General features: G+C 35.8%; 1 protein-coding gene across 1 annotated transcript in view; it reads right to left on the reverse strand.

Moving 5' to 3' along the window:
- The window catches only part of LOC138699929 (protein espinas-like), a 534,949-nt gene extending 509,881 nt beyond the window's left edge, over positions 1–25,068 (reverse strand). The window contains exon 1 of the mRNA XM_069826128.1: positions 23,737–25,068. Coding sequence (XP_069682229.1) covers positions 23,737–23,975 — 239 coding nt within the window. The 5' untranslated portion in view covers positions 23,976–25,068. The remainder of the gene's footprint in view (positions 1–23,736) is intronic.
- Positions 25,069–25,749: the final 681 nt, after the last annotated feature.

The following is a 25,749-nucleotide window of genomic DNA, read 5'->3' on the forward strand; positions in this document are numbered from 1 at the left end:
ATTAGCATATCTACGAGGTTTCACAATCCTTCGATCATTATAATCTGTGCTGTGCCATGCTGAAATCCGTCAGTTTAATTATAGCCACATGGTATTAATTTATCTTTATGACTTTTGCATCAAAATTAATATATTTTCATAATGCCGCTGTACATTTATTATTTTAGTAAGCTAGTAACACTTTTTAGCATAGAAAACATCTAATGTTTTCTCCTTTCTCACAAAGAAAGTGTTGTTCTTAGCATTCCTTATGGAAATAATAATTCCTTTCACTTTCTTCCTTTGAAAGAGATATTCTTATTAAGCCGCCAATACGTGAGTAAGTACATCGAAGATTGTCAATAAACCCTGCCGGTACAGGTGAGCTAGAGGGCAGATGTTGAGAAGTCGCGTTCTATTACTCAGGTAGACCTACTAGAGATGAACAACGATCGAGAAAGCAAGACTAACAGCGCCCGCAAAGCCGAAAACCCGTACGACAATGTTATATACGTCGCGTCGTTGACGTAAAGACTGCTTGTGAGTGTTTCGAGACGTCGAGATTGATCACTCCCGAAGTCCCGAACGTCAAGCAGCCTTGAATCGCCACAGTTGTTTATACCCGAATGAACTTTTGTCTACTTTGGCAACTGTTATATATGTATAAACAATCAAGTAGCCTATTTGAAACATCATCTCTACCTTTCAGTGTATAATAATCAGTTCCCCAATCTTTATTTAATTACTAGGCCCTTATTAAAAGGCATGGAATTTTCTTGTCATATGTTTGAGATCAAATGTGCAATCTCAAGTAAAAAGATATTAAGGTTATGTTTTATGTTTCTTAGAAATGCTAATTTATTTGAGAATTGTTTTTTTTTCTATTTATATAACCATAGGTAATATCATATAATAGAACCAAAACATTTTGATAACTAAGATACTGTCCTGTTTTGTCTTTTTGTCTCATTTAAACATTTATAATGTTATTTATTTCAATGATGTATGTTATTCAAGGTTACGAAATCTTTCCACGCCGACCAAATGCTATATCGAGAATGATGAGCGAGACTCGAAGCACACGAGACGAGACGAGACGAGACTCGAAAGACAAATGGAACGAACATAGCGAGCGAGAGCGGCAGTTAGCTTTGGTCATTTCTACCAGGTACATTTGCTGACTGCTGTCTATTACGTATATTCGTACGAAACCTTCCCTTCACATATAGACATTATTCCCCACTGTAACTCAAGCGATAGCGTTCCCAATTGAATATGGAGGACTCGAATTCGATACCTGATAGGAGATGGAGAAGTACTTCCCTTTCTATGAAGTGAATGCATGTGTTTCTTCTCGTGTGTTTTCTGACCACACAGTCTCACGCAACAGTCAAGCTTTGGTTAAGAATCTGAACAAGCACGGGCAGCAAAAATGAACCTGAATGGTTTGACTTGTAAAAGCTAAATAATAGCAATTTTGAGACAACGAACAGCAAATGAGATGAGCAACGCTATATCGAGGTTCGATGTAATTAAAACACAAGCTAGTCCAAACCGCCTTACGTCACAAAGGAAATTAATAATTTGATAAAATAAAGTTGTCCAAGCAAAGCAAGCACAACAAACACAGAACAAGTCAGATAGCATCCAGCTACAGAAAGTTGCTGGAGAGCCATGAAATATGATAGGAAAAGTCTCTGACTATCAGATCGTGCTCGTCCTAATTAGAAAGCTATTGAAGTCGGCTGTACGAGGCCGGCCGTACATCAAAACACTGCGCTACCGGGAGATCTTCTCCCCCTCCTCTTATTATCATATGCTAATAGGCCCACAAGAATAACTGCTTTCGGCCGTCGCAACCAACACTGATTACAAACAAGCTCTAAATTGTTGAGAAAATATTATTCAAAAGCTGCCACTTAATTCTGAAAGCTCGATAAATAATCCCATTTTCACATTTCCATATATGACAATCGCTTTATGAACTCGTTCTACCTCAACAATAACTTCGAATCGATTCGACAAGTGAATTTACGAACGCTCATACAATTCCGACAGTTTTTTAGACAAGTCAGGACGCATGCCTGTTTAAGTGGAACTGGGTCATGACCATTAGAGATTGAAGTGATTTGTGTAGCAAGTGTTGCTATTACCTACCTCTACTTCTATAAAAATAATTACTCTCGGCCATGACAATATTCGTTTTCATTCCCTCTTGAGATGAAAGTATCCAAACCTCACGCCCATGCTGGGAAACTGATTAACCAACCGATTCTTTCTTTCACACGTGTCGCTCCTGCTGTTCGGTTACAACCGACCTATCCTAGGCCATTACACGCCCAATTCAAAATATTCTTGCTCCCTAGATATAAACTTCCTTTCTATTTTAAAATTCTAATCTTAGTCTCAGATACGCATGGTGTATTTATTATGTAGAGACGGGCAAGCCACAAATTTGGAACCGCGCGGTAAACATCGTCTTTAGTTAGGGCTCTTATGAGAAAAGTGAGTGGTTTCTTTAGGTGTTGTTATGAAATCAAGTGAATGTGTATACTGTGTAACAGGAATTTTTAAAGACTATCGTGAAGAAGATGAAGAACAAAATTTAATATGAAATATCTGAATTACACAATGTAATGTAAAATATGTATTTATACAGGGTGTTTCATAAGAACATGTATAGTACTGTTGAAGACCCTAATCTTGGAACCTGACAGGAATGCGACGCGATCCTACATTTCGCGATAGTGACCCTTATTAGTAATGCTAGCCTGCTACCAGCTGTCTAAAAATTGTGTTACCTACCTCATAGCGGAAGCTGTTGAGCAAGTCCCATGTCAGCGTCACATTCACTACCCCTACTGCCATCACCGTCATCAGTATTATTAATATCATCAGTTATCACTATCACTACCACTGCCGTAAGCCCCCCTAAATTAAGGTATAATAATTATCCTTGTAATGTTGGGGACCGATAGGATTTTCAAGTTGGCTATCCGTTCACCAGTCAGTACTATAGCATGTATAAACAGCGTACCTGCTGAATAATAATGCCCAAGGTTGAAGCTTTTCAGACGCATATTTTTGCAGCGGAATTTGATGAGTATTTTGAAGTGAATAACGAGAATATTATATGTAAATTATGTAATAGAAATATACGAGGTTACAAGCGATATTATATGCACAGATATTGTAGCACAAGAAAATCATGGCGAAAACTCAAACCCACGAATAATTCTACAGTATGATAGTTCTTCTGCACATAACGAAAGGTGCGTAAAATATATATCTTTGTAATGCTATGTAGCGTACATTATTTACTTTTAGAGTTATCCAGATTTGTTTATATGCACCTTGTTATTCGTGTAATTCAAGTCAATGTCAATGTCCTCGTACTAGCTCAAATCCCTGGCCTATGTACCATGCTGCAGTCAACTTGTACAATCTGTCCCCAATATTACAAGCCTAATAATAATTTCATTAATCACATATGATAGGAGTTCATCTTTTTCCCAGTATTGGTTTTCTATATTTTCAACGTGTCTACAGAATCCTTATCAGTGTTCATTTGTCACAAGAGAAAGTGCAGTTTTTGTCACTTGCATTAATTTATGTAAATTTAAATCGTCCATGACATTATTGTCCCTGACAATACGTTTCACTTTAGTTCAAGCCAATTCAATTGGAATCAACTCGCACCGGCAATCTAAGAACTTTGTGGTTATGTTGTTCCAAAATGTTGTCAATTCTGTCATTTTTTTGCTTTGGCTTCAGAGGTAGAATAAGGTAAACAATTAAATTATGAATCCTAAACAGTGGTAGTGAAAGTAGAGTTAAAGCCCGATATTTATTCTGTGCCCTGATGAAACTTATCCCAGATTGAATAAAAATATTTGAAAGTATTCATTATAAACACTTCTGGTTTACGTAGTCGCAAAGGGAATCACTAACAACTTTTATCCATATTTCCGCTCAAGCGCATATGCTAGATGTGACCTTAGCCGGGCTCAATAAACTATTTCGACATCGCACGAAAAGGTTGCATACTTGTTGTGGTCAGTTGAGTTCAAGTCTATTCAGTGTCATTTTAGAACGCAATATGGACAAGAACCTCCAACACGGAAAGTATCGAGTTCTAGGCAACAAATAGGACTGATTTTCAATTGTGGATAATTTATCTTTCATCAGGTACCCTATATTTAATCCTACATCTTACGAATATCACATAATTTGTTCGGCCGAGGTTAAATTTTCGTCATTCAGGAACCGAAAATCTGGCAACGGTGCGAAGTAATATGCCAATGTCAAAGAAATTCCATATGAGTCCGCAAAGAGGAATAGGAAGGTCGGAGGTAGGCCTACAATTAAAATTCAGAATTTCTAGAATCCAGATCTAGAATGTTAAATGTTATGTTTTATTTAACGACACTCGCAACTGCAGAGGTTATATCAGCGTCGCCGGATGTGCCGGAATTTTGTCCCGCAGGAGTTCTTTTACATGCCAGTAAATCTACTGACATGAGCACACTTAAATGCCATTGGCCCGGGACCGAACCCGCAACCTTGGGCATAGAAGGCCAGCGCTATACCAACTCACCAACCAGGTCGACTCCCAGATCTAGAAAAAAAAAAAACAAAAACAAAAAAAAAAACATCATCATCATCATCATCATCATCATCTTCATCACGAATCAATCTTATTATAGACTGTCCGGTCTTCATGGTGAATAATTGTTCTATTGGTCTTTCAAGTGGTGAGCTGATCTGCCTCTTCTTCTCCTGGCTTATTGTAGCAGAATTTCTTTGGAGATCTGTATAATATATATTATATATTTGGAAGTCCTGGGCGAGCAGGGATTACAAACCTTACAAATCGCGAATCAACGCTTATCGATGCCAAATAAATCTGACACAGAGTATAAGATTCAACAAGCGAGGCAGGCTGAGGTGAAACTGTTGTTGTTTAGTCAACAGTCCAAAGACAGGTCTGAACCTCACAAGTGATACAATAATGCATAAAACTTATGAGGCAACTAGACCAGGAGTTAATGGAGTAGGGTGGTCATTCCCTTTCCCCCTCCATTGCATACAACCCGATTGGCTACATATTACACTAATCAGACTTGAGATGTATACAAAGAATTGTTCTTCCTCTGACACATACCGTCAAGTGAGATGTACTGCCTGATAATAGATTTGCATACCGTATCAGCCAGAACCTCAATCTGAGGCAGTGAAACTGTTAAGCAAGATAGCAAACTTGGCCACTCCAACTCCATGGAGCAAATAAATTGAGACACTGATTGTGAATAATGTTGTGATAAAAATTTGTGTTCAGTATAGGGACTTCAGATTTGGCAACATCGTAAAGCAACATATATCACTGTAATAATTGCGCTATCAGTGTCACTGATTGAGTTGATTGAAGATAAAACTCTAACTTAAATTCCTGCCTCGACTATAAATCACAAACCCATCAACACCACGAAGCAACAGGTGTCACTGCCAAAGAAATTTGACACGGACTATGTGTGTCGCGGAGTGATATCTTCATGCCGCACAATTATCGCGCGCCCAGCGGTGGTCTCTGTCTCTTGGTGATGAGAACCATTGTTCATTTCCCAGCGGGTCGTCGGATCTTCTCCGGGACGCGTACATTGTATCCGTGACTGAACGGTTCAATTCATTTTATTCATCTTCCATAAAGATCCACCGCTGTGGTACAGTGGTACCGCATGTGAATAAGAAACCTATGGTTCCCCGACTTCATTCCCGGGGAAAAAGAATGAGGAGATACTAGTGTTTAAGGAAGAGTGAACCAACTCATTTGTGTAATATAGGCCTACGATTTTTCATTAAGTTTGTCTTAATGGTTTCTCACCAAACGGCACATGGTTTTGTTCCGGAGAGATTCTTGGAGACTTCTGAAGTATTATTATTAGACTTCGGGTTTTAGGTAAAAACCTATTTTAATCCTTAAAAGATATGTTCATAAAAGCTTGCAAGTACACGTTTCATTTATAAAACTATTCCTAAAATTGGTATTTTAATAGCACCTAAAATTCCCATTTTGACGAAAAAGCTTATTTTGACCTATTAAGTATGTTTTATCTCTAATAGATCAAAACACGCATTATTACCAAAATTTGTATTTTAAATTCCAAATGTGTTCCTGGTTCTGTTGGAAATAAAGTACGGGATAAACTGGAGCAAGTTCTGCAGAGAACTGTAGGACTAAAGGACCTGCGTACTGCTTCAGACATCCTAGCAGGGAAGAACACGGATTTACAATGTAATATTCCTGTCCAACTAGTGTCAAAATTTAACTATGCTCCTGCTAGCTAATTCAGTGAACGTGGAGCGTTCATTTTCAGAATATAAATTTGTATTGAGTGACAGTCGGCATTGATTTTTAGTTGAAAACTTAGAAAAAGTATTAGTAATTTATTGTGAAGCTAATTATGGACATCAACGGACAAGGCTTCGTAAAAATTGATTATATTTTACTTGTCTGTGTACTGAATTTATGTCTAAAACTTATTTTTCACATTTAATTGTTTAGTTTATGTATAACTAGGTAGATATTTGTTGTTCTTGTACTTTTAGTAGTAGTGGTGGTAACGGTGTATAAGCATTTAAAATTATTAAATTCTAGAAGTGAATTCCTGATGATTTGGAACATATTTTTAAAGAAAACATTATTTCTTGTTAGAGCCTATTTTCAATTCTTTAGCGACTATTTCCTACACTTTTTAAGCCTATTTCAGGCACCTAGAATTACATTTTAACGACCTCAAAATCCGTACCGTAATTATTATTATTATTATTATTATTATTATTATTATTATTATTATTATTATTCAAGCACTTGACATAGCTACTGTCTTTCGCTGTCTTTCTTCCCAATACATTGTACTAGATTTTATGCCACACTCTAGTATCACCTATTAACCTCTAAATAGACTTTGCAGTTGAAAGCGAAAGTTACGTATAATAAATTGAAGGGACTTTTGGCAAAACAACCATAGTCCAAAAACATAAATTTTCAGGAGAAACAAAAAATCTATCTGGCATGGGTGTTGTTGACAATTCAGATATGAAATTCATCATGCCATTTCTTAAGGTGTTGTAGAAACCTGGAAAAATTGAAGTACATTTATAACTTACATTGCGTCATAGAAATACATATGTAAATGCAGGTAACAGTGGACAATGGTTGTTTTAAGCAAATATACTCAGTTGTGGCTGAAGTGTGCCTCTCTTTTAATCTTCTTTTCCTTCATTATATCCTGTTTCTTCTCCTTTCGTTGCTTACTTTTCTTCCATGAGGTTACTTCTGCACCTAAAGATGACTCCGTAACTAATACAACCAGTGCTTTTACGGCATACCGGCACTTTCTTTTTGGTATTTTTCATTATGGAACCGAGAAATATGCTAATACAGTGAAATTATATTTTAACATGAATTCCGCTTAGGTCTTGAAAGTCTTAAAGTTGGACGAAAAGGAGGTTAAAACGACAAAATTCCCGTACGCTGGACATTAATCATCTCCCTGTCCGTTATATTATATTCTACACAGAGTTCCATCACCTTTTCTCCAGAAGAAAAGCTATCATCGTCCTCGACAATGGCTCTTTTCACAAAAAGAGTCTTTAGACTATGGTTGTTTTATGAAAGCCACTGAAAATTTCCACACCTACTTATAACATAGGACTATGATGTTTTTTTTTTAACTAACAACTAATTCAGTAGATCGCCGCTACAATACGCTCACCACATGTTTAATATCTCAAATTTGCATTTTTTGGACTATGGTTCTTTTTTTCAAAAAACCCTTCAATTGTTTTCCTTACTTTATTGACAATCAAGATTTTTTGTAAAAATAATAACGTAAAATACGTATCTTCAAGAACTTAAATTTAAGGTACAGATCACCGCTCAAGCTCACAATTGCTAGTTGTGTAAGAAGGTGGCTGGTTCCAAGGTCGTTCTAAAAGTTCTGTTAAATAAAATAATTCTACATTCCGCCCGGCATTGAGTACTTAACTATGTCAGGATGAAGAGGGTTCTTTCGAGCAAGTTTGTAGACCGATTAATCACAAAAGATATGAAATATTACTATTAAATTATAAAATATTAACATGAGAGTGAGACAAATTCATTACATCGCCTACTGTTTGTAATTTACATGTTGACACGTTCTTTATAAAATGATAGACGCAACTACAAGTTTAATGATGCAACATAATTTTGAGCAAATTAATTTGATAATTTACTTTCATGACATGAAGTCATTATTTTGGATAAGGAATCAATTATTGGAAAGACTACGAAATTACGACAGTTATATAGACTTCGAAAAATACATTAGAGTAGATATCATGAAATGAATATAGGTTTCCTGCAGAATCAGGAAGAGATGACATGAAAAACGAAGACATAATGCATTATATAAATATCTGAAACTGGGAAGAAAATATTTAAGAATGCATATATCGACGGTGGATCCCGTACGAACGTATATTACCGAAAATAATACTATAACATTCACTTGGGACAAAATATAGGCAAAAGGTAGATGAAGAAAACGATGGTTCAAACAATAATCTCGGACCTAAGCTTGGAGGAAGAAGAAATATAATTCTTAAGATAAACATACATTATATTCCAGTATTTGAAACAAAATTCTAACATACGGAACAAATTAGTTCATAGGCTAGGGATAGAGAGAATACCGTCACACAGGATCCCAAACAAAATAATTGCAAGCCAACAAGCAGACGATTCAGAGACGTCCAAGATGCGTTGGAAGAACCATCCTATGCTTCAAATTCATGGAGACGAAACTGGCCAACCAGTCTAATATATGGAGATATTGATAATTATATTCCTATTTTCCTTAGCAACTAAACTAACATTATTTTTGCAACATTCTATTCAACTCATGGTGTATGAGCTTACGACTGTGACAAGCACACAAAGACTAGCTCGAATCCCATCGACTATAATTGAGTTATTATTTTGTGAGAGTGTACGGAAGATAAGGTCTACTGGCCTCAGCTGTCAGATTAAAAAATATCATCATCGTCATCAAGGTTTGGGCCATTTGGCCCGTTCCTTCTCAGAGAAATTGATCTTCACATCTATTTTAAGGTCTACCTATACTCCGCATAGTTCGAAAGTAATTTTGGGAACTTGTCCTCATGCATACGTTCAATATGTTCTTTCCAGTCTTCTTTACATTATAATAATTTATCATCGAAGTTAAAAATCTTAAGTTCATCACGTATGTCTTCAGATCTTTTATGATCTAAGAGAGTAAACCCCGCAAACCTATCTCAAAAATCTCATCTCTGCAGCTTTTATCTTCCTTCTGTCTGATTTATTCAAAATCCAGTTTTCGCTGCCGTATGTGAGCATAGGGACTGACATAACTTTATAAAATTTAAGTTGTGTGTCCTTGGAACTTATTCACTTTATAAGTTATATCGTTTTTCTGGCAGTATGATACATTGCACCCTAGGTAATTGAAGGAGATATTTTGTTCGATTATTTTGCTTCTATGACTATTTTAGCTCTTAAGTGGTATTTACCTATGAAGGCCATAGTTTTGGTTTTGGCTAATATCTTTAAATTATATTCTTTTATTTTATTTATAAGTTTATTTGTTGTTAATTTCGAACCGTCTTCCGAATCATTAAAAATAACCAGATCATCAGCAAACAAAATAGTATTTAAAATGCGATTATTAATAATACAATTCTTAAAAGGTATACTTTACCATTTACGAATGACTGCGTCAATATAAATGTTAAAAAGTGTTGGGGATAAAGGGCAACCTTGTTTCACTCCCTAACTTACATATATATTTTTTTTCCAGTTTCCATACTTATGGATGTGCAATTATTATTATTATTATTATTATTATTATTATTATTATTATTATTATTATTATTACTATAAGATATCATAAGATGCAGGAGTAATATTTCTTTCAAATCTGCCGTCGATCATGAAATCCGTGGGCGCACCACAGTACGATCTTATCCATTTCATTTTATAACAGTGAATGAAGAAATGGCGGCCTAGAAAAAACAGGACTATTCCAGGAAAATGTGGCACACATTGTTCTGGTGCACCATAAATTCTATTTGGAGTCGCTGGGATTGAAACTTGGATTTCCGACGTGAAAGACAGACATTTTAGCTTTGTTTGTATTATTTGAAGCAGTAGTTTCATATCGTGATGACTACAAGTCAAGAGAGTCTCTCCAATCAAGAAGTCTTCGGCTGGAAAATTATTCGATATTCAAACTATGATAAGACAATAATAAAGAAAAAGTACTGCACATCTAATTGATCAGCGATTTTGAAGTACGAAGTATCCCGTGAAATTTAGATATGAAAATAATAAAGTAATGACTGAAATATTTTAAAATTTTGTTATGATAATGATTATTATCATTGTTATTATTATTATTATTATTATTATTATTATTATTATTATTATTGAAAACAAAAAGGCAGAAAATAGGAAAGATTGGAGAAAGCTGGTTTGCAGTGAAAGACCTGCCCTTGAGCAGAACACTAAATGAATGAATGAATTATTATTATTGTCATCATCAACATCATCATTATTATTATTATTACTATTATTATTATTATTATTATTATTATTATTATTATTATTATTATTATTATTATTATTATTATTATTATAGCCTATTACATGAGCAGTAGCAAAAGTATTGAGGAAAAACTTTTCTGGACTTCCAAGCTAAAATAAAAGACCGTCATGTGTCCATCTTGTCTGCACCACTTTATCAATAGCTGATATATGGAAAAGTTAGGCCTAACAGCGCTGAAAGCTCTTCTTACTGTATTTTACAGGACTTCTTTATGAACGTCATTTCCTTAGTTCGAAATATCTTTAGATAAGTAGAGTACGGGATATTTCCAATGCACTTGAGTGACTCAATGTTAATTATGCAGGTCCCTATGGTTAAATCGCTTCCTGATCTATCCATTTGCATAGTAGATACAAGCCATGACTGCCAGAGACTTGTTAATCAAATAATTTAACTGATAAATAACTAATTAAAACAGCTCATTAAAAGCGGGTCGAGAAAGAGTGAAAAATGCCAAACATTAAAGAAACAAGTATCAGATGAAAGAAGAGTAATTTGCACAACACATTATCGATCTAATTTCAATAAAACCTTACAGAATGGGTAATCACGGGCAAGCAATTCAAATGGAAGCCATTAGCACATGCAGAGACAGATGTACAGTAGTCAATCGGTAACCAAGTGAACACATCGAGTACGTTAAGTCCTTCCTGACATGACAAACAGTTTTACATTCAACAGGAACAAACTATATTTTTAATTAGTTGTTATACTGCAAAACCTTTTACCTACAATGCAAAGCGCACAGGAAATTAAGGCGGTCGGCTCTTCTTTTTGGTACCAAAATTTATAGCCTGAGATGCTAACTAAATGAAACTCTCGTGGCTGAAGAAAAATATTCCCTAACAAACTAATTAAACAATATCTGATATGAGCAAACAACAGCCGTAAAAATCACAAATTAATATCAATAACAGAGTCGAATATTTTCACAGAAAAATTCCTTAAGAAAAAAAAATGAAAAGTTAATTAAGTAAGGACGAAAGCTTCTTCAATCTCTGCTCATTTGTTTTTATGACGAAATAAACTACAAGTGTGACGGAATTAACGTCCGTCCTTTGATGGAATCTCTGATATAGATTTTTTTCTTGTAATTATCTTGAAATTTTTTGCTTGTCTTCGACCAGCAGGTTGTTTCGGGTCGTAAAAGAATACATCCGCAGGTGAACGATTTCTCTGTCGTTCGCTGCAGACGTGCAGAAAACAATTTTAAACCTCCGTAGACAATTACTACAAGATTATAGTACCACATGATGTCATTTCGGAAAAGAAGACCGCTCAACTCTACAGTTCACAATAAAAACAACAAAAAATAAAAACTATCCGTCCTCTTCTACCTTATTTTAGGAGGAGTACGAAGAAAAATAAATCTGATAATGTCCTCCAAACTCTTGGACAAAGTTTTATTTATATTCTGTATTAGTATATTTGCCTTGAAAATATGCTTATAAAATATAGTTTTTATTTTCACTTAAAACAACACAAAATTATATTAAATCCATACTTACACCAAAATAGTAATAGAGTGAATCGGGGGGAGATGACTATCGGGGGAAGATGCTTATTTCCCTGTAGTTTCATATTCTTCCAAGAGAGAATGCCACACGCATGTATTCATGATCACTGAGACAGTTGAATGTTTGTAGAGTGGAAGCTACTCATTTTGCCACGTGTTCTTCTTGTGAGAAGAAGAAAAGCAAGGAAACAGCTCATTTTTCTGCTATAAAATAATTGCAAAGGTATGTTAAAATTTTAATACATCTTTGAATTCGTAATAACTGTCAAACCTTTGTAATGGATACTGTAGTAAAGGTTCTAAAGTTTGTATTGTTTACAACCAACGACCTTGTTCCGCCATTTTAGATTGCGTCACAGCACTAGAAATCTTACCCTGATACTTGGGGAAGATGATCACTTTTTTTTCGGTGTAAAATGGCACTTCGTTGCAAGAGTTTTATTTTTTGTTTTATTGCAGAGAATGTGTAAATATCGCGTAAGATCCTCTGATAGAAGTCATTGGATTGAGGACAGTCTTCAACTTGCGATGGAACATGTTATAACAGAGGGTATGAACTGTTTTAGAGCATCGCAAGCATACGAGATTTCTTACCGTACCCTTAAACGCCTCCTAAAAAGGATGACAAAAATGTACTGGATTGAATTCATTGTGTGCAAGAAGTGCTTTCACGAGTCTTGCACACGACAATAAAATATGTCCAATGACTTTGTACATAAGTAGTGATAAACGAGTGAGAAAGAGTCCACGAGCTTTAGATTAAGTCAATTTTGTTATTTACATGTATCAAACCAAGTTCAGGTAAAATAAGTGTATCAGTAAATGTTTTAATTGCATTTTCCATCTTACCCGACTATCAGGGAAAGATGCCTACAGTGCAGGTAAGAAGAAAACTGTATCTATAAAGAAGGTAATTAATGTTTTCTGTTTTGTACCGAAAATATAGTTTCAAAATACCTTCCAGACTTTGATATTTCAATAAGAAATTGAAAACTATATGAACAGTATCTTAAATTTTCAATCAAAGAAAAAAATCAGGCATCTTCCCCCGATCCACTCTATGATATAATAAGTTTAGTAACTCTGCTCTGATGGATAATTTCCCGATTATTTATTATTTCATAAAAGTAATTTCAAAACAGTACTGTATAATTCAAAATATCGGTATAAGTGGCCCAAAATTTTATTTCTAGTTAAATTTGCTTTATATCCACTATATTGAAACTGCGGGAAGCAGATTATTACGAACACTTACACAACAGAAATATCCCGACATGTGACTTACTGGCAGAATTAGAGGATCTATTGATCCTAATGATTGTATACTCCGATCTAGTCCACAATTTTTCCTTTCGCCGATTACTGTTTTTTATAAATGATCCAAAACAAGAAATCCACCCTCATTACAAGAAGACCCAATCTCTCTCGCATTTTTTGTATCGTACGAGACCCGATTCTACAAACAGGATCTGCTCATTCTTAGATTCTGCAATATTATTAGTAGGCAAGCACTTGTTGTACAGGGACATCTTTTTATTTTTACTTCAAATTTTATTGTGCCTGAGTTTTTTAATGTACTTCCCTCCCACTCCTTCTACTAGTAAACCTTGCTCGTCCTCAACACAGAATCAAGACCGCGTATGCAGTCAAAGTCGCCTTACAGTCACAGTATGCAGTACTGAGTTAGTGAGTATAGTACGTTCCAGAAATATGGTCGCATTTTCCAGTGAAGAAAGAGCATTATTATTGAATCACATTTTCGCACAGGTACTGTATGTCTGTTTGGTTACGTCGTATCCCGGTTTTTTTCACCCGTTTCTGCTCGCCCCTCTGTAAAGGTCAGTAGCTGGGCTGTCTTAGCTCTTTTCTGAAAACATCTGTTGTTAGGAATTGGACGTCTACGTAATATTATACAACTGTTTAAAATAATTTAAATAAAAGGGCCTCATTACGTAACTGTCACGTGATTCCCCCCCCCCCTTTTTACGTCCCTGTGACATAACTACCTGAATGGACAGTAGATAGCAGTCTGAGTAAATTTAACTGTGCGAATCGGACAGAAGTGAAGATTGAATTTACAGTACGTAAGTAAGGTACAGATGCCTCAAACTAGGAAGCTGCCTGGAGAGGAGAAGTAGTAGAGCTAACGGAGGGGGCCCACCTAGGCTCCGATACCCAGGTATAGTCATATTATCTGAAAAGTTGACCTCTTGACAATGTATTCAAGATGTACCCTCCCTATGCAGCCTTCTCAACTGTTATTAGAACTGAGCTGTACCGTTCTAGTCCACAGTGCACAGCAGTAGGCGGACAGTGGTAGGGGAGAAGTGCTCTATGCGCCTGCGCGAACGAGACAGCTTGCTAGTTTGAGGCATCTGTACTCTGTTATAGAGTAGGTACAGAATTATTTCAAGAGGCACAGGATTATGCCCCCCCATGTCGACTGATTTGAGTGCTTTGCATTATTTCTTTTGGGGTTACTGTAAAACAGTTGTTTGTTGAACATCCTACAGCAATAGAAGAATTAAAGAATTACATTAAAAAAAACAATAAGTTACATTCTATTTCAGAAGATATGCTTAAAAACGTTTTCGATAATATGTAGGTACACAAAAGAACTGAAGTCTGTGCCATCATTACCAACCATTTGTTTAAATATCCAGATTTTGATTATTTTTCAATTTAAATGCACTCTCGATAATGTATGCTAATGTGCTGTAGATAGTGTATTATACATTGCATAATGAATGCGTCCGCCTGGATAGTTCAGTTGGTGAGTAAAAACACTTATTGTTAATACTGTACAGTATTTTGATTAAATAAAAATCTAAAGAAAATTATCAAACTCAAAATCGTAACAGTTCCTAGTTTACGTAAATGGATGCACTACTTTTCTTTCCTCCTATACCTAGTAAAGTGATTTGTTTGTATTTTATACTAGGCCTAGTACCATCAAACTCCGGTCGTGGAAGGGAGTAACAACAATGTTTCCGGTTCTCAACCGTTAATCCAAAGGTATAGTCAGGTTAATATTAGAAATGTTAGTAAAAATAAAATGATGACCCGGTACTTGGCACTACGGGGTTGAGTTCTGACATACTGTTACTTTTAGACACTATTGCTTGTGGTTGTTTTTGTAATACCACATGTTTACGAGCTTAAATTAGGTCTATAATATTTAATGAGGGCGGCCGGGTAGCTCAGTTGGTAGAGCAGCTGGCTACGGACTGGAAGGTCCGGGGTTCGATCCCAGGTGGTGACAGGATTTTTTCTCGTTGCCAAACTTTCAGAACGGCCCCGAGGTTCACTCAGCCTCCTATAAAATTGAGTACCGGGTCTTTCCCGGGGGTAAAAGGCGGTCAGAGCGTGGTGCCGTCCACACCACCTCATTCTAGTGCCGAGGTCACGGAAAGCATGGGGCTCTACCTCCATGCCCCCCAAGTGCCTTCATGGCATGTTACGGGGATACCTTTACCTTTACCTTTACCTTTACCTTTACCTTTAATATTTAATGCACAACTGAATATCTCTTTAAATATAACAGTACTACACATAAAAATACACGCAAAGTAGACTTTTACCACCACAAAAAAAAAAAAAAAAAAACAAACAAACAAACAAATTGACGCTCATTCGCAGAGCCAATCTGCGTCACATTCTCTTTGCTATGGCGTATAAGTGATACCTGCCGTATTCTATAGACCAAAGGTCTTCAAACAGCACATCGTGTTTAGTGCATAAAATGCTACGCGCTAACACAGCGACCTGTTCGAAGAGAAAGGAGAAGGGAGAGGCTCTCATGTCAGCAGTTGTCAGCAAAAGAGGACTGCGACAATGGTCTGCTAATGTGTTTAAATAACAACTTCAAAAGATATACTTTTAGACACAGAAAAATCCTCATTAACTTCTCGGTTGAAGATACCTAACTGAACTCTGTCATTTCTGCCCGTGCTTTCGTCGAATGCTAGGGAATAAGCTTCAAATTGGTTATTTTTATTTTCTATTTCAGTTTCCATAACTTTTGCAACATTGACTAACCGCCTCTGAAATGTGTCTGGAGAGAATTTTATTTGTTTACGATTGTCCATTTTATCTGAACAGAGTAATTTCAGTAAGATTTCACACATCCTCCTTCTGTAAAAGGCTTCATTGATTTTTCCAATCTTCCAGCCGAGAACATAGCTATCCAGCAGCTTATTTTCGTTTAAGAAAGTGGACACTTTAATCACTTTTGTTTGTATTTTTGTGTTTCAAATTTCTCAAAATATTTGTACACATTTTCCCTAAAAAAATACTATAATGTCAACACGTACTATATGCAGGACACGATGGAAGGACATTACAATTTAGAAAAGAATTTAGAAAATGTTTAACTAACTTGTACAGGGGCATCATTTTACTTTTACTTCAATTTTTGTTGTACCTGAGTTTTTTAATGTACTTCACTCCCACCCCCTCTACTAGTAAACTTCCAACCGTCCATCACACAGAACCAAGGTCGTGTATGCAGTCAAAGTCGCCTTACGGTCATAGCGCGTAAACAGTACTCAGTCAGTGAGTATAGTACGTTCCATAAATATGTTCGCATTTTCCAGTGTCGAAAGAGCTTTCAATATTAAATCATATTTTCGCACAGGTAATGTCGTCCGTTTGCCTACGTCGCATCTCGGTTCCCCCCACCGCTTCTACTCTCCCGTCTGTAAAGGTTAGTGACTGGGTTGTTTCAGCTCTTTTCTGAAAACGTTAATTTCCGTTAGGAATTGGAGTTTACGTAATATTATACGACTGTTTAAAATAACATATAAAAGGGTCTCGTTAAGTAATTAACTGCGACAAAACCACTTGGACGGACAGTAGATAAAATGTCGGAGTAATTTTATCTTTTCGGATCGGGCAGAAGTGAAGATTGAATTTACAGTACGTAAGGTACTCTATAAAAGAGTAGGTACAGAATTAATTCAATACGAATTACTAGTACGGAGGACGAAACTGGTAATTGGAATAGCTACAATATTCTATAGTGAGATAATATGCACAAAAGAACTGGAGACTGCATCGAAATGAACAGACACACATTTTCAAAACTGTATTTAAATATCCATATTATGATTATTTTTCAGTTTAACTTAATTCTCTATATTGTACGCTAATGTGCTGTAGACAGTATAATATACACTGCATAATGAATACGTCCGAATGTATAGCTGAGTTCGTGAGTAAAAACACTTATTGTTAATACAGTATTGTATTTTGATTAAACAAAAACCTAATGAAAATTATCAAACTCAAATTCACGATATTTCATAGTTTACGTAAATGGATGAACTACTTTTCTTTCCTCCTACACCTAGTAAAGTGATTTGTTTGTATTTTACGCCAGTATCATCGAACTCCAGTCGTGGAAGGGGGTAGCAAACGGTGTTTCTGGTTCTCAACCGTTAATCCAAAGGTATAGCCAGGTTAATGTTAGAAATGTTAGTAAAATAAAATGATGTCCCTGTATTTGTATGATAGTTTTTGTGACAGGTATTGTCGCCTCATATTGTAAAGAAAGCCTTAATAATCTTAGAACAAATTAAATCGTAACATTCTTCTCATTAACACAAAATAAATATTTATCTTCCCATTCATCCTTATAGCTAAGTTTTCTGAGATTATTTTCATATTTGAAGACTTTGTGAAACGTTGAGACACTCCGAATAACACACTGACAAAGCCAGTCCACTGATGCTCTCACTTTGCGTAAAAGCACTGAACACAGTACAGATAGAATTGGGTGAGGTAGAATGCACTAACATATGGCCATAGTCTACTTATATACAGTCACGAAGTTTGAGTTTTGAGGGTGCTAGAAACAATAGACTGTGACGGTACTATTTTGCATTGCCTGTAATGAGGCGATATTAGCGATCCTAGTGGTGAGCGACTATCTAATGTTTGCATATTTACTACGTATTGAGCTTCGCGACTGTATATACTAGACTGTGATATGACGAATTGGATTCAGTTTCATAACTTCAGAGGCCCTACTCGCAAGTAGGACTTTGGTGACTACTTAGAGGTTAGAAACAGACTTGATATCGATTGTAACGCCATAATGACAGTAACATTCACACCAATCAACCAATCAGGAGGTTAGCCCGTATAATGCATCTGCTCTACAACACTGATCGTGTATTAAATAGCATTACGCTGCTTAAAAATCACAGAGACGAACTAGAACTGGACTAAACAAGCGCTGAGGTAGTTCCCTTCGTACTCCGCTTATAAATTAAATGATTTTCACTTCCGAAAACATCGGAACTACCTCAGTGCTAGTTGCACCCTGCATGTAATACGTATAACGAGAAGGTATGTGTAATGAGCAACCTTTTGCGTATCTACTTAAGAACGCCTTCTATTGCCGCGTACTGTAAAGTAAGTCAATAGGCACGCTACTTCTATTGCTACTACCTATCATCACGCTTTGCATAAATATGCAGCACAGGCGTGAATAATCAAAATTAATGAAATTCGTAGCTCCCACATTATCGTCATTCCTTGTCCAAAGTTGTCCCAACTAGTGACAGGTTGAAACGCCAAACATCGTCACACAATAGGACTACAAGCTGACCAGCCATAAAGCCGGTCCGCCGCATGTTGGCACGTCAACTGTTTACAAACAAGTGCGAAGCGCGACCCGTTAAACTGGTGGAATCAAGTCTTCACACCACATGGCCAACGCTGATGGGATTCCTGCAGCGGGACAATTCTCACTGTACGGCAAACAGGCCTTAATGGAACCTGTAGGGCACGGTACCTACTGACCGCAGAGTATTACCAAACAAGTAAGAAAATCACGCTCCACATTTACCAGTTGTGTTAACATTATACCTAATAAGTTTATCCTGAGGTAGAATACTGCTTTAGAACCGTGAGATTCTGTGTTTCAGACCACTTTTCTAATTGGATACATCGTCTTCAAGGAAATTGTAAAAAGTCCATCGTTCTTTGCATGTATTTCATTTTTCCTTGCTTATGAGTAGGCCTATATCTCGGATTTTAGGTTAAATGCCTATCTTTTTCTGGAGGGATACACTAAAACTAGTTAAATATCTTCATATAAAATATATAAAATATGAACGTTTGGAAGCGGTTTTATGGTGCCTAAAATGCCTATTTTGCCGACTGAGACCCATTTTTAAGGTTTTAGAGCCTAAAATTGCCTATTTATATTTCTTACGTTTGTATTTTTTTTTTTCGTGTAGCAGTGAAAGAGAAAGTTTTGAATGTCATAGAGTGGGTATGGTTCAAATATCCTGTAATAATTTGGTTGTAGGAATGAAGAAATCACTAGAGTAGACAGTAGGAATGTGATGAATCGGGAGGGTGTAGTTCTCCCTAAAGAAACAGCATGACAAATATTGCTAGATTTAAATATGCATCCATTGCTTCGGTATCATTGAGAAGAATTTTTTTCGCTTATAAAATGTTTCTGTCTAAGAAAAAGCAAAGTTTCACAATACAAAATGAGAGAAAAACGTTGTTATGTATTGCAATGCCAATTATGAAAAATGTTTTAATTGTAAATTCATTGGTAAATTATTAATTTAACTGTAATATGAGGACTTATGTATTAGCAGCCTTAGAGCAATGAGACCGATGAATTCATTAAAAATTACGTACCGGTATTACTAATTTAAGACTTAACAAAAATAAAGTTTCTAACCGCAATATTTTTTTAGTGTTTTTGTCACTATATACCGTAATGCTTAATACTCACTAATTAAATTTTGTACTACTTATAAATCCTGCAAAATTGCAAGATGTAAGTTTAATTTATTTATTTATTTAAATTCAAATATACAGAATAAAGAAATATAATTACAAAATATACAGAATAAAGAAATATAATTACAAAACAAAACAAAGAGAAATACAACTAAGATAATACAAGCAATATAGAAAGAAGATACAGTAGTATTAACAAAATTTGAGACCGAATGAGCAGCGCTCGTGCTCGGTCGCAGTTCAGATATAATATTAAAATAAAAAATAATAATAATATAAATAAATAAGTAAAATAAAATAGGAACTAAAATATAATTACAGCGGCAATGGAATTATATAATATAATATTAACACTAGAGAAGAATAATATCGCACGTGAAAAGTAGGACTAATATATATTTCAAAATTATAGAATACAAATATAATATAGGTTGATTAATTCATACACATAGGCTATAAATTCATTTCTATAGTTGTAGTTTGTGTGGATAGAAAGTACATTTTAGCTGCATAAAATAGTATTTTTAGTTGCTTGAAATTATATTTTAGGTGCCTAAATCTATGATTCTAGTGCCTATTTTGATAAATTCAGGGTCTACTTTACGTGTCTAATGCCTGCTGGATCGCACTGTACCAGTCATTGTAAGCCAGAGCTCTGCTAAAGGCTGGTTCACAATAAGCCGGGAACGGAAACGACAACGAGAACGAAAATGGAAATAATGTTAAAATAAATGTATTCAAATGTGAGCATTCACAATTAACTATTGTGAACTGTCACATTTGAATACATTTGTTTTAACATTATTTCCGTTCTCGTTCTCTTTGTCGTTTCCGTTCCTGGTTTATTGTGAACCAGCCTTAACTCATCTTCCAAGGTACTCAACATTAGTTAGAAACCCTACAAATAATTTGAACAAAAACTTATTCCTATGCGGTATTTATGAAGGTCTGAATGAGGGAAACACAGCAGTGTTTTCTTATTTCGTTAAAGAGAAAACTAGTTTGAACTTAATTACAAGAGAAACTGAAACATGTGGGCGAGAGAAATTGCTCGCGAGATCAATTACCCAACGAAGTGTTTCCCAGAATTACCAACTTTCTCAAGTTTTTAGTTGTAAATACGTCTCTGATATTTTGTGTCATACAAGCACCAGCTGTATCTAACAATGCAGGACGTTCATTTAACGAATTCCATCTTAAATTAAAATATCGGTCAAACCGCATTAGTTACGCCAGGATAGTCGTCTAGTCACCCGATGTTCCTGCACAGAATTTTATAACGTTATTTCGCAGGATATCTATTATAACAGATTATTCTCTGTTTCATTAAAACTGGTAGACATTAAAAGTGTCCATCACAACAGAAACAATTTATTATAAAATGATAATCACTTTTTATTACATATTATATAATAACACATATTCAGAAAATATTTGTCAAAATTCACCATCACATTATTGAAAATGCTTTTCTTTTGTAGAATCAGAAAATTCCTAGTAATGAATTTGTCTATAAGTTTAAGCTCTTACTTCAGGGATATAGGCTACAATTAAAAACTGTAACTCCGCCTTCCAGACGCCTCAACCACAGAAGTGAGTTATACCTAAGCCACTACGAGAAGAGAAGACCAGAAATGTCGAAAGACAACGTGGTAGCAAAGAAAAAAATTAAAAAATGCAACCCTCAAAAATGGCTAGGCGCTTAAAATTTACTCTCACAAGCAAACATTCTCATGGGGGCAGATAAAGTTTTTTTTTTTCCCTCTTCAACCATGTAGTTGTTTAGTCAACTGTCCGAAGACAGGCTCCAACCACATTAGTAACACCAATAAGGCATCACTCATGAGGCAACTAGGCCAGAAGATAATGGGGTAGCGTGGCCACTTCGTTTCCCCCTCCATTGCATACATCGCCGATTAGCTACATTTTACACTAATCAGATTTCAGATGCATACAGAAATATTGTTCTACCTCTGACACAATATATCGTCAAGTGAGATGTACTGCCTGATGATAGATGTACAGTTAGAAAAAAGTTTTGTCAACAGTAATCTCACTAGAGGTTTTGATTTATCTAGAGTTTTGATTTATCTAGAGAAAATCAAAACTCGTGTGGGATTTAATTGACTATTACACGATTAGTAGAAAGAATATAAAATTAGAAGTAATGAAGTACTCCAATACAATAAAATATTAATTGACTTACGAAAATACAAATGTCTTCAAATGTGTTATTGTACCATCTCAACATTACAAATATTACGCTAGATGGCAGTAGTATGTTATTAGATGTTTCTTGTTATCAGTTGTGCCAACTATGAATCTTCATTGAACTCTGTGGACGGTTACTAGTCAAGAAGGCTTTGTTGTTTCAGTTTCATTTTTATTAAAACAGTTGCATTCCACTTCAATTATCCGGATCCCAGTAATCAACGTCACTTGACAGATGATTTTCAATAAATCTTAGTATTAAACAATCTCTAATACGTGACTATCCATAATATCATATAGCAGAAGCTATAACATAACCTAAATAATATAAACAAGTGTTAGAAAAGTTTTAATTAGGGATGAAATAAACAAGAAAAGTTTTAATTAAGGATGATGAAATAAAAAATAAACATGAATAATTTTGAAAGGAACAATTATTTGAAAGTACAATTTTTAAATTTGAATGTTTTAGTGGTTGGTGGTTCAGTCGATGTTATATTGGACGTGTGCGCGAATGAAGTGGAACTCGTTGATGTAAATGGTTTATTCCTCAACTTAGTCAGGATTTCCGAATGGTGCTCTTAATTTATTTGTAAATAGGGTTTCAGGGAAGATGTATAGCTATGACCAGTGATCTTTATTAATTCTTGTTCTTGAATGCCAATGCGAGTCATATTTGAAACTGCTGTGCATCGACTGGAGTGGTTTGTAATTTTCTGTTTTTTGACGTCCAGACCAGGGCAGTTTGAAATGTTGGCAAACAATGAAATAATAAACATACTATATATATATATATATATATATATATATATATTGTATGTTTATTATCTAACCCATGAACACTGTTTAATTGACCTTACATGTGTGATTTAAAGAAACAAATGCTAGGGTAGTGATAAAAACAAACAAATGCTAGGGAAGCGATAAAATTAAACAAATGCTAGGGATGCGACAAAATTGTGCGATAAGCGGCCATGATTGGTTGAAAGACGTCCTTTCGTACCGTTTTATTGGTCAAAAGTGTAATAGTCAGCCAGAATCTCAGTCACAGGTATTCCTAGAGATACGTCTCAAATTTCCTCTTCCTTTGCCACAACCAACAATTATTTCACAATTCACAATAATTTCCAACTGCTGCATTATATCATTTTCTCACAGAACCAACTCCGAAAATAAAAGCAGTAACGCGCAATAATTAGGAACATTAAATCCAGACGTTTGAGATGGGCAGGACATGTAGCACGCAGAAATGCATATAGAGTGTTAGTTGTGAGACCGGAGGGAAAAAGACCTTTACGGAAGCCGAGACGTAGATGGGAGAATAATATTAAAATGGATTTGAGGGAGGTGGGATATGATGATAGAGACTGGATTAATCTTGCACAGGATAGGGACCGATGGCGGGCTTATGTGAGGGCGGCAATTAACCTTCGGGTTCCTTAAAAGCCATTTGTAAGTAAGTAAGTAACGCGCAATAAAGCAAGTAATCATAGTGAATTTCTACCATTTACGTTCAATAGTAATACATGGCCATGGTTATTGCTATAGTAGTATGACAGCAACCATACTCACTCCTCGAGGCTCAGCTGATCTTCGTGCCTCTGAAGCGTCAGCATAGTCGTCGTGGTGGTTGTCAGTGTTGACGTCGTGACCGTATCTTGAGTCACAGCCGCCGCGGAAGTTGTACGCCGGCCGTAGAGTTGTCTGTAGTACTTTTCCTGGTCGCCGTAAATCCAACAGACCTTCCACCAATGTCGACACATGAGCACATTGCTGTTGTTGGTACTCACTACTGTCGCTTTGGAGGCCATTTTGGTACATGTCCTGTACAGGCGTCGAAATCACTCGCGTCAAATATGGCGGCATCAGCGGCACACGATTTTCACATACATTCCTTGTTACGTATGTATAAAAATCGACAAATACTAATGACTTAAGTTCTTGTATTAACGTTTCCTTTATTTGTTGACAAATGAATGCAGCAGAATGCAAACCATGTCTCCACGTATAAAAAAAACGAACACGTTTTTACAAGAAGATTTACAAAGAGGACGTTAAAGAGATTTAACGTTTCCGCTTTCTTTTTTGACAGCTAATTACGAGTTACCGTGGAAACAAACAAATTAAGGCGCTTTCCTTTGGAGTTTATAGAATAAGAATACTGAGATTGGTACTTGTTAAAACTGAATTGAATCAGTAAATGTCGATAAAATTAACGTTTCCGCTTTTTGTAGACAGTGGGAGAGCAAACTACATAGCAAATACCCGTTACTATGGACACAAAAAAGAAATAAAATGCGTTTTCGACAAAACTTTAGGGTTAAATTGACATTAACGATTGTAAATGTCAATACAAAATTTAACGTTTACACCTCTTGTATTGACAGTTGAAGACAACCGTATGCAAATATGAGTTATCATCGAAACAAGTGAACAAATGGAAATAACTTTCTTTTCTAAGAATAGTAAAGCCGTATTTTGTAATGTTAACACTGCACACAACTTCTTCTTGTATATTATTAAAGCTTGAAGAGTGAGGAATTTCTGTCGAAGGTTTTGAGTCGAATTCTTGAACAGGCACTTAATATACACAAAAAAAAAAAATTCAATGCAGGATCTTAACACGACATAAATCGCTTGTGGAAAAGAGTGAGAAAATTAGAATCTGGATCGGTAAAGTGAGATGTATCATCTGGGTTGGGTCCACACTCGATTCTTGACTCACAAATCACGCTCACGTATTTAAAAAAAAGTGATCACGATGAATAAAGCGAAGCACTTTCACACAAACTTTATCGGCACTTGTTTCACTCGCCGTGGTCTCCATGGTGATAAATCATGCTGGGACACGAGAACACGTGAGCTCGCGGTCTCCACGGCAACGCACAGCCACCATCCACTCAGCGAGAGCCCACGCCTCGAACTGACTTCACTTGTCTTCGGGAGTGACGAGCCTTCCTTCCACTTTACTTCTTCTTCTTCTTGTCCGACCAACCGACCGACCACCTCGGGCCGGCCATTACTCTAATACTCGCATCGAAAACATCCGCCATAATCAAAATATGGCTATATGTATGGCAGGACCTCTCTTCGACTAAAGAGTACTTATGTCTATAACACTGGTATTTATTTAAAGTAACTTCAAAATTCGTTATTATCACGTTCATTACCATCATAGCTATCATTATTACTGCATATATATTTTCATTTTTCGAAAAGGCGGGAATTCAATCTGTCAACTTTCTTCTATTCTTAGATTACGAAAAAGCTTTCAATAAAGTTCTTCTGAGCAAATTATGGCAAATAATGTAAGATAAATGATACTCCATGGATTTGATACAAGTGATTCGGGTTTACGTTAAAGCAGATTGTAACTGACAATGGCGTGAGACAAAAAAAACAAACCAAGATGTTAAACAGAAATACCCCTTGCCGTTAGCCTTATTTAACATATATATTAACGAAGCTACTAACTAGTGGAAAAATGGTTTAAATGGAGGAATTTTATTAAATAAACATCGAATGGAAACTATCTTATTTGCAGACGTCCGTGATTTTTTAAGAAACGGATTCAAGGAGTAGCCA

Source organism: Periplaneta americana, chromosome 5 (genome assembly GCF_040183065.1).
Source record: "Periplaneta americana isolate PAMFEO1 chromosome 5, P.americana_PAMFEO1_priV1, whole genome shotgun sequence".
In the NCBI taxonomy this organism is placed as follows: domain Eukaryota; kingdom Metazoa; phylum Arthropoda; class Insecta; order Blattodea; family Blattidae; genus Periplaneta; species Periplaneta americana.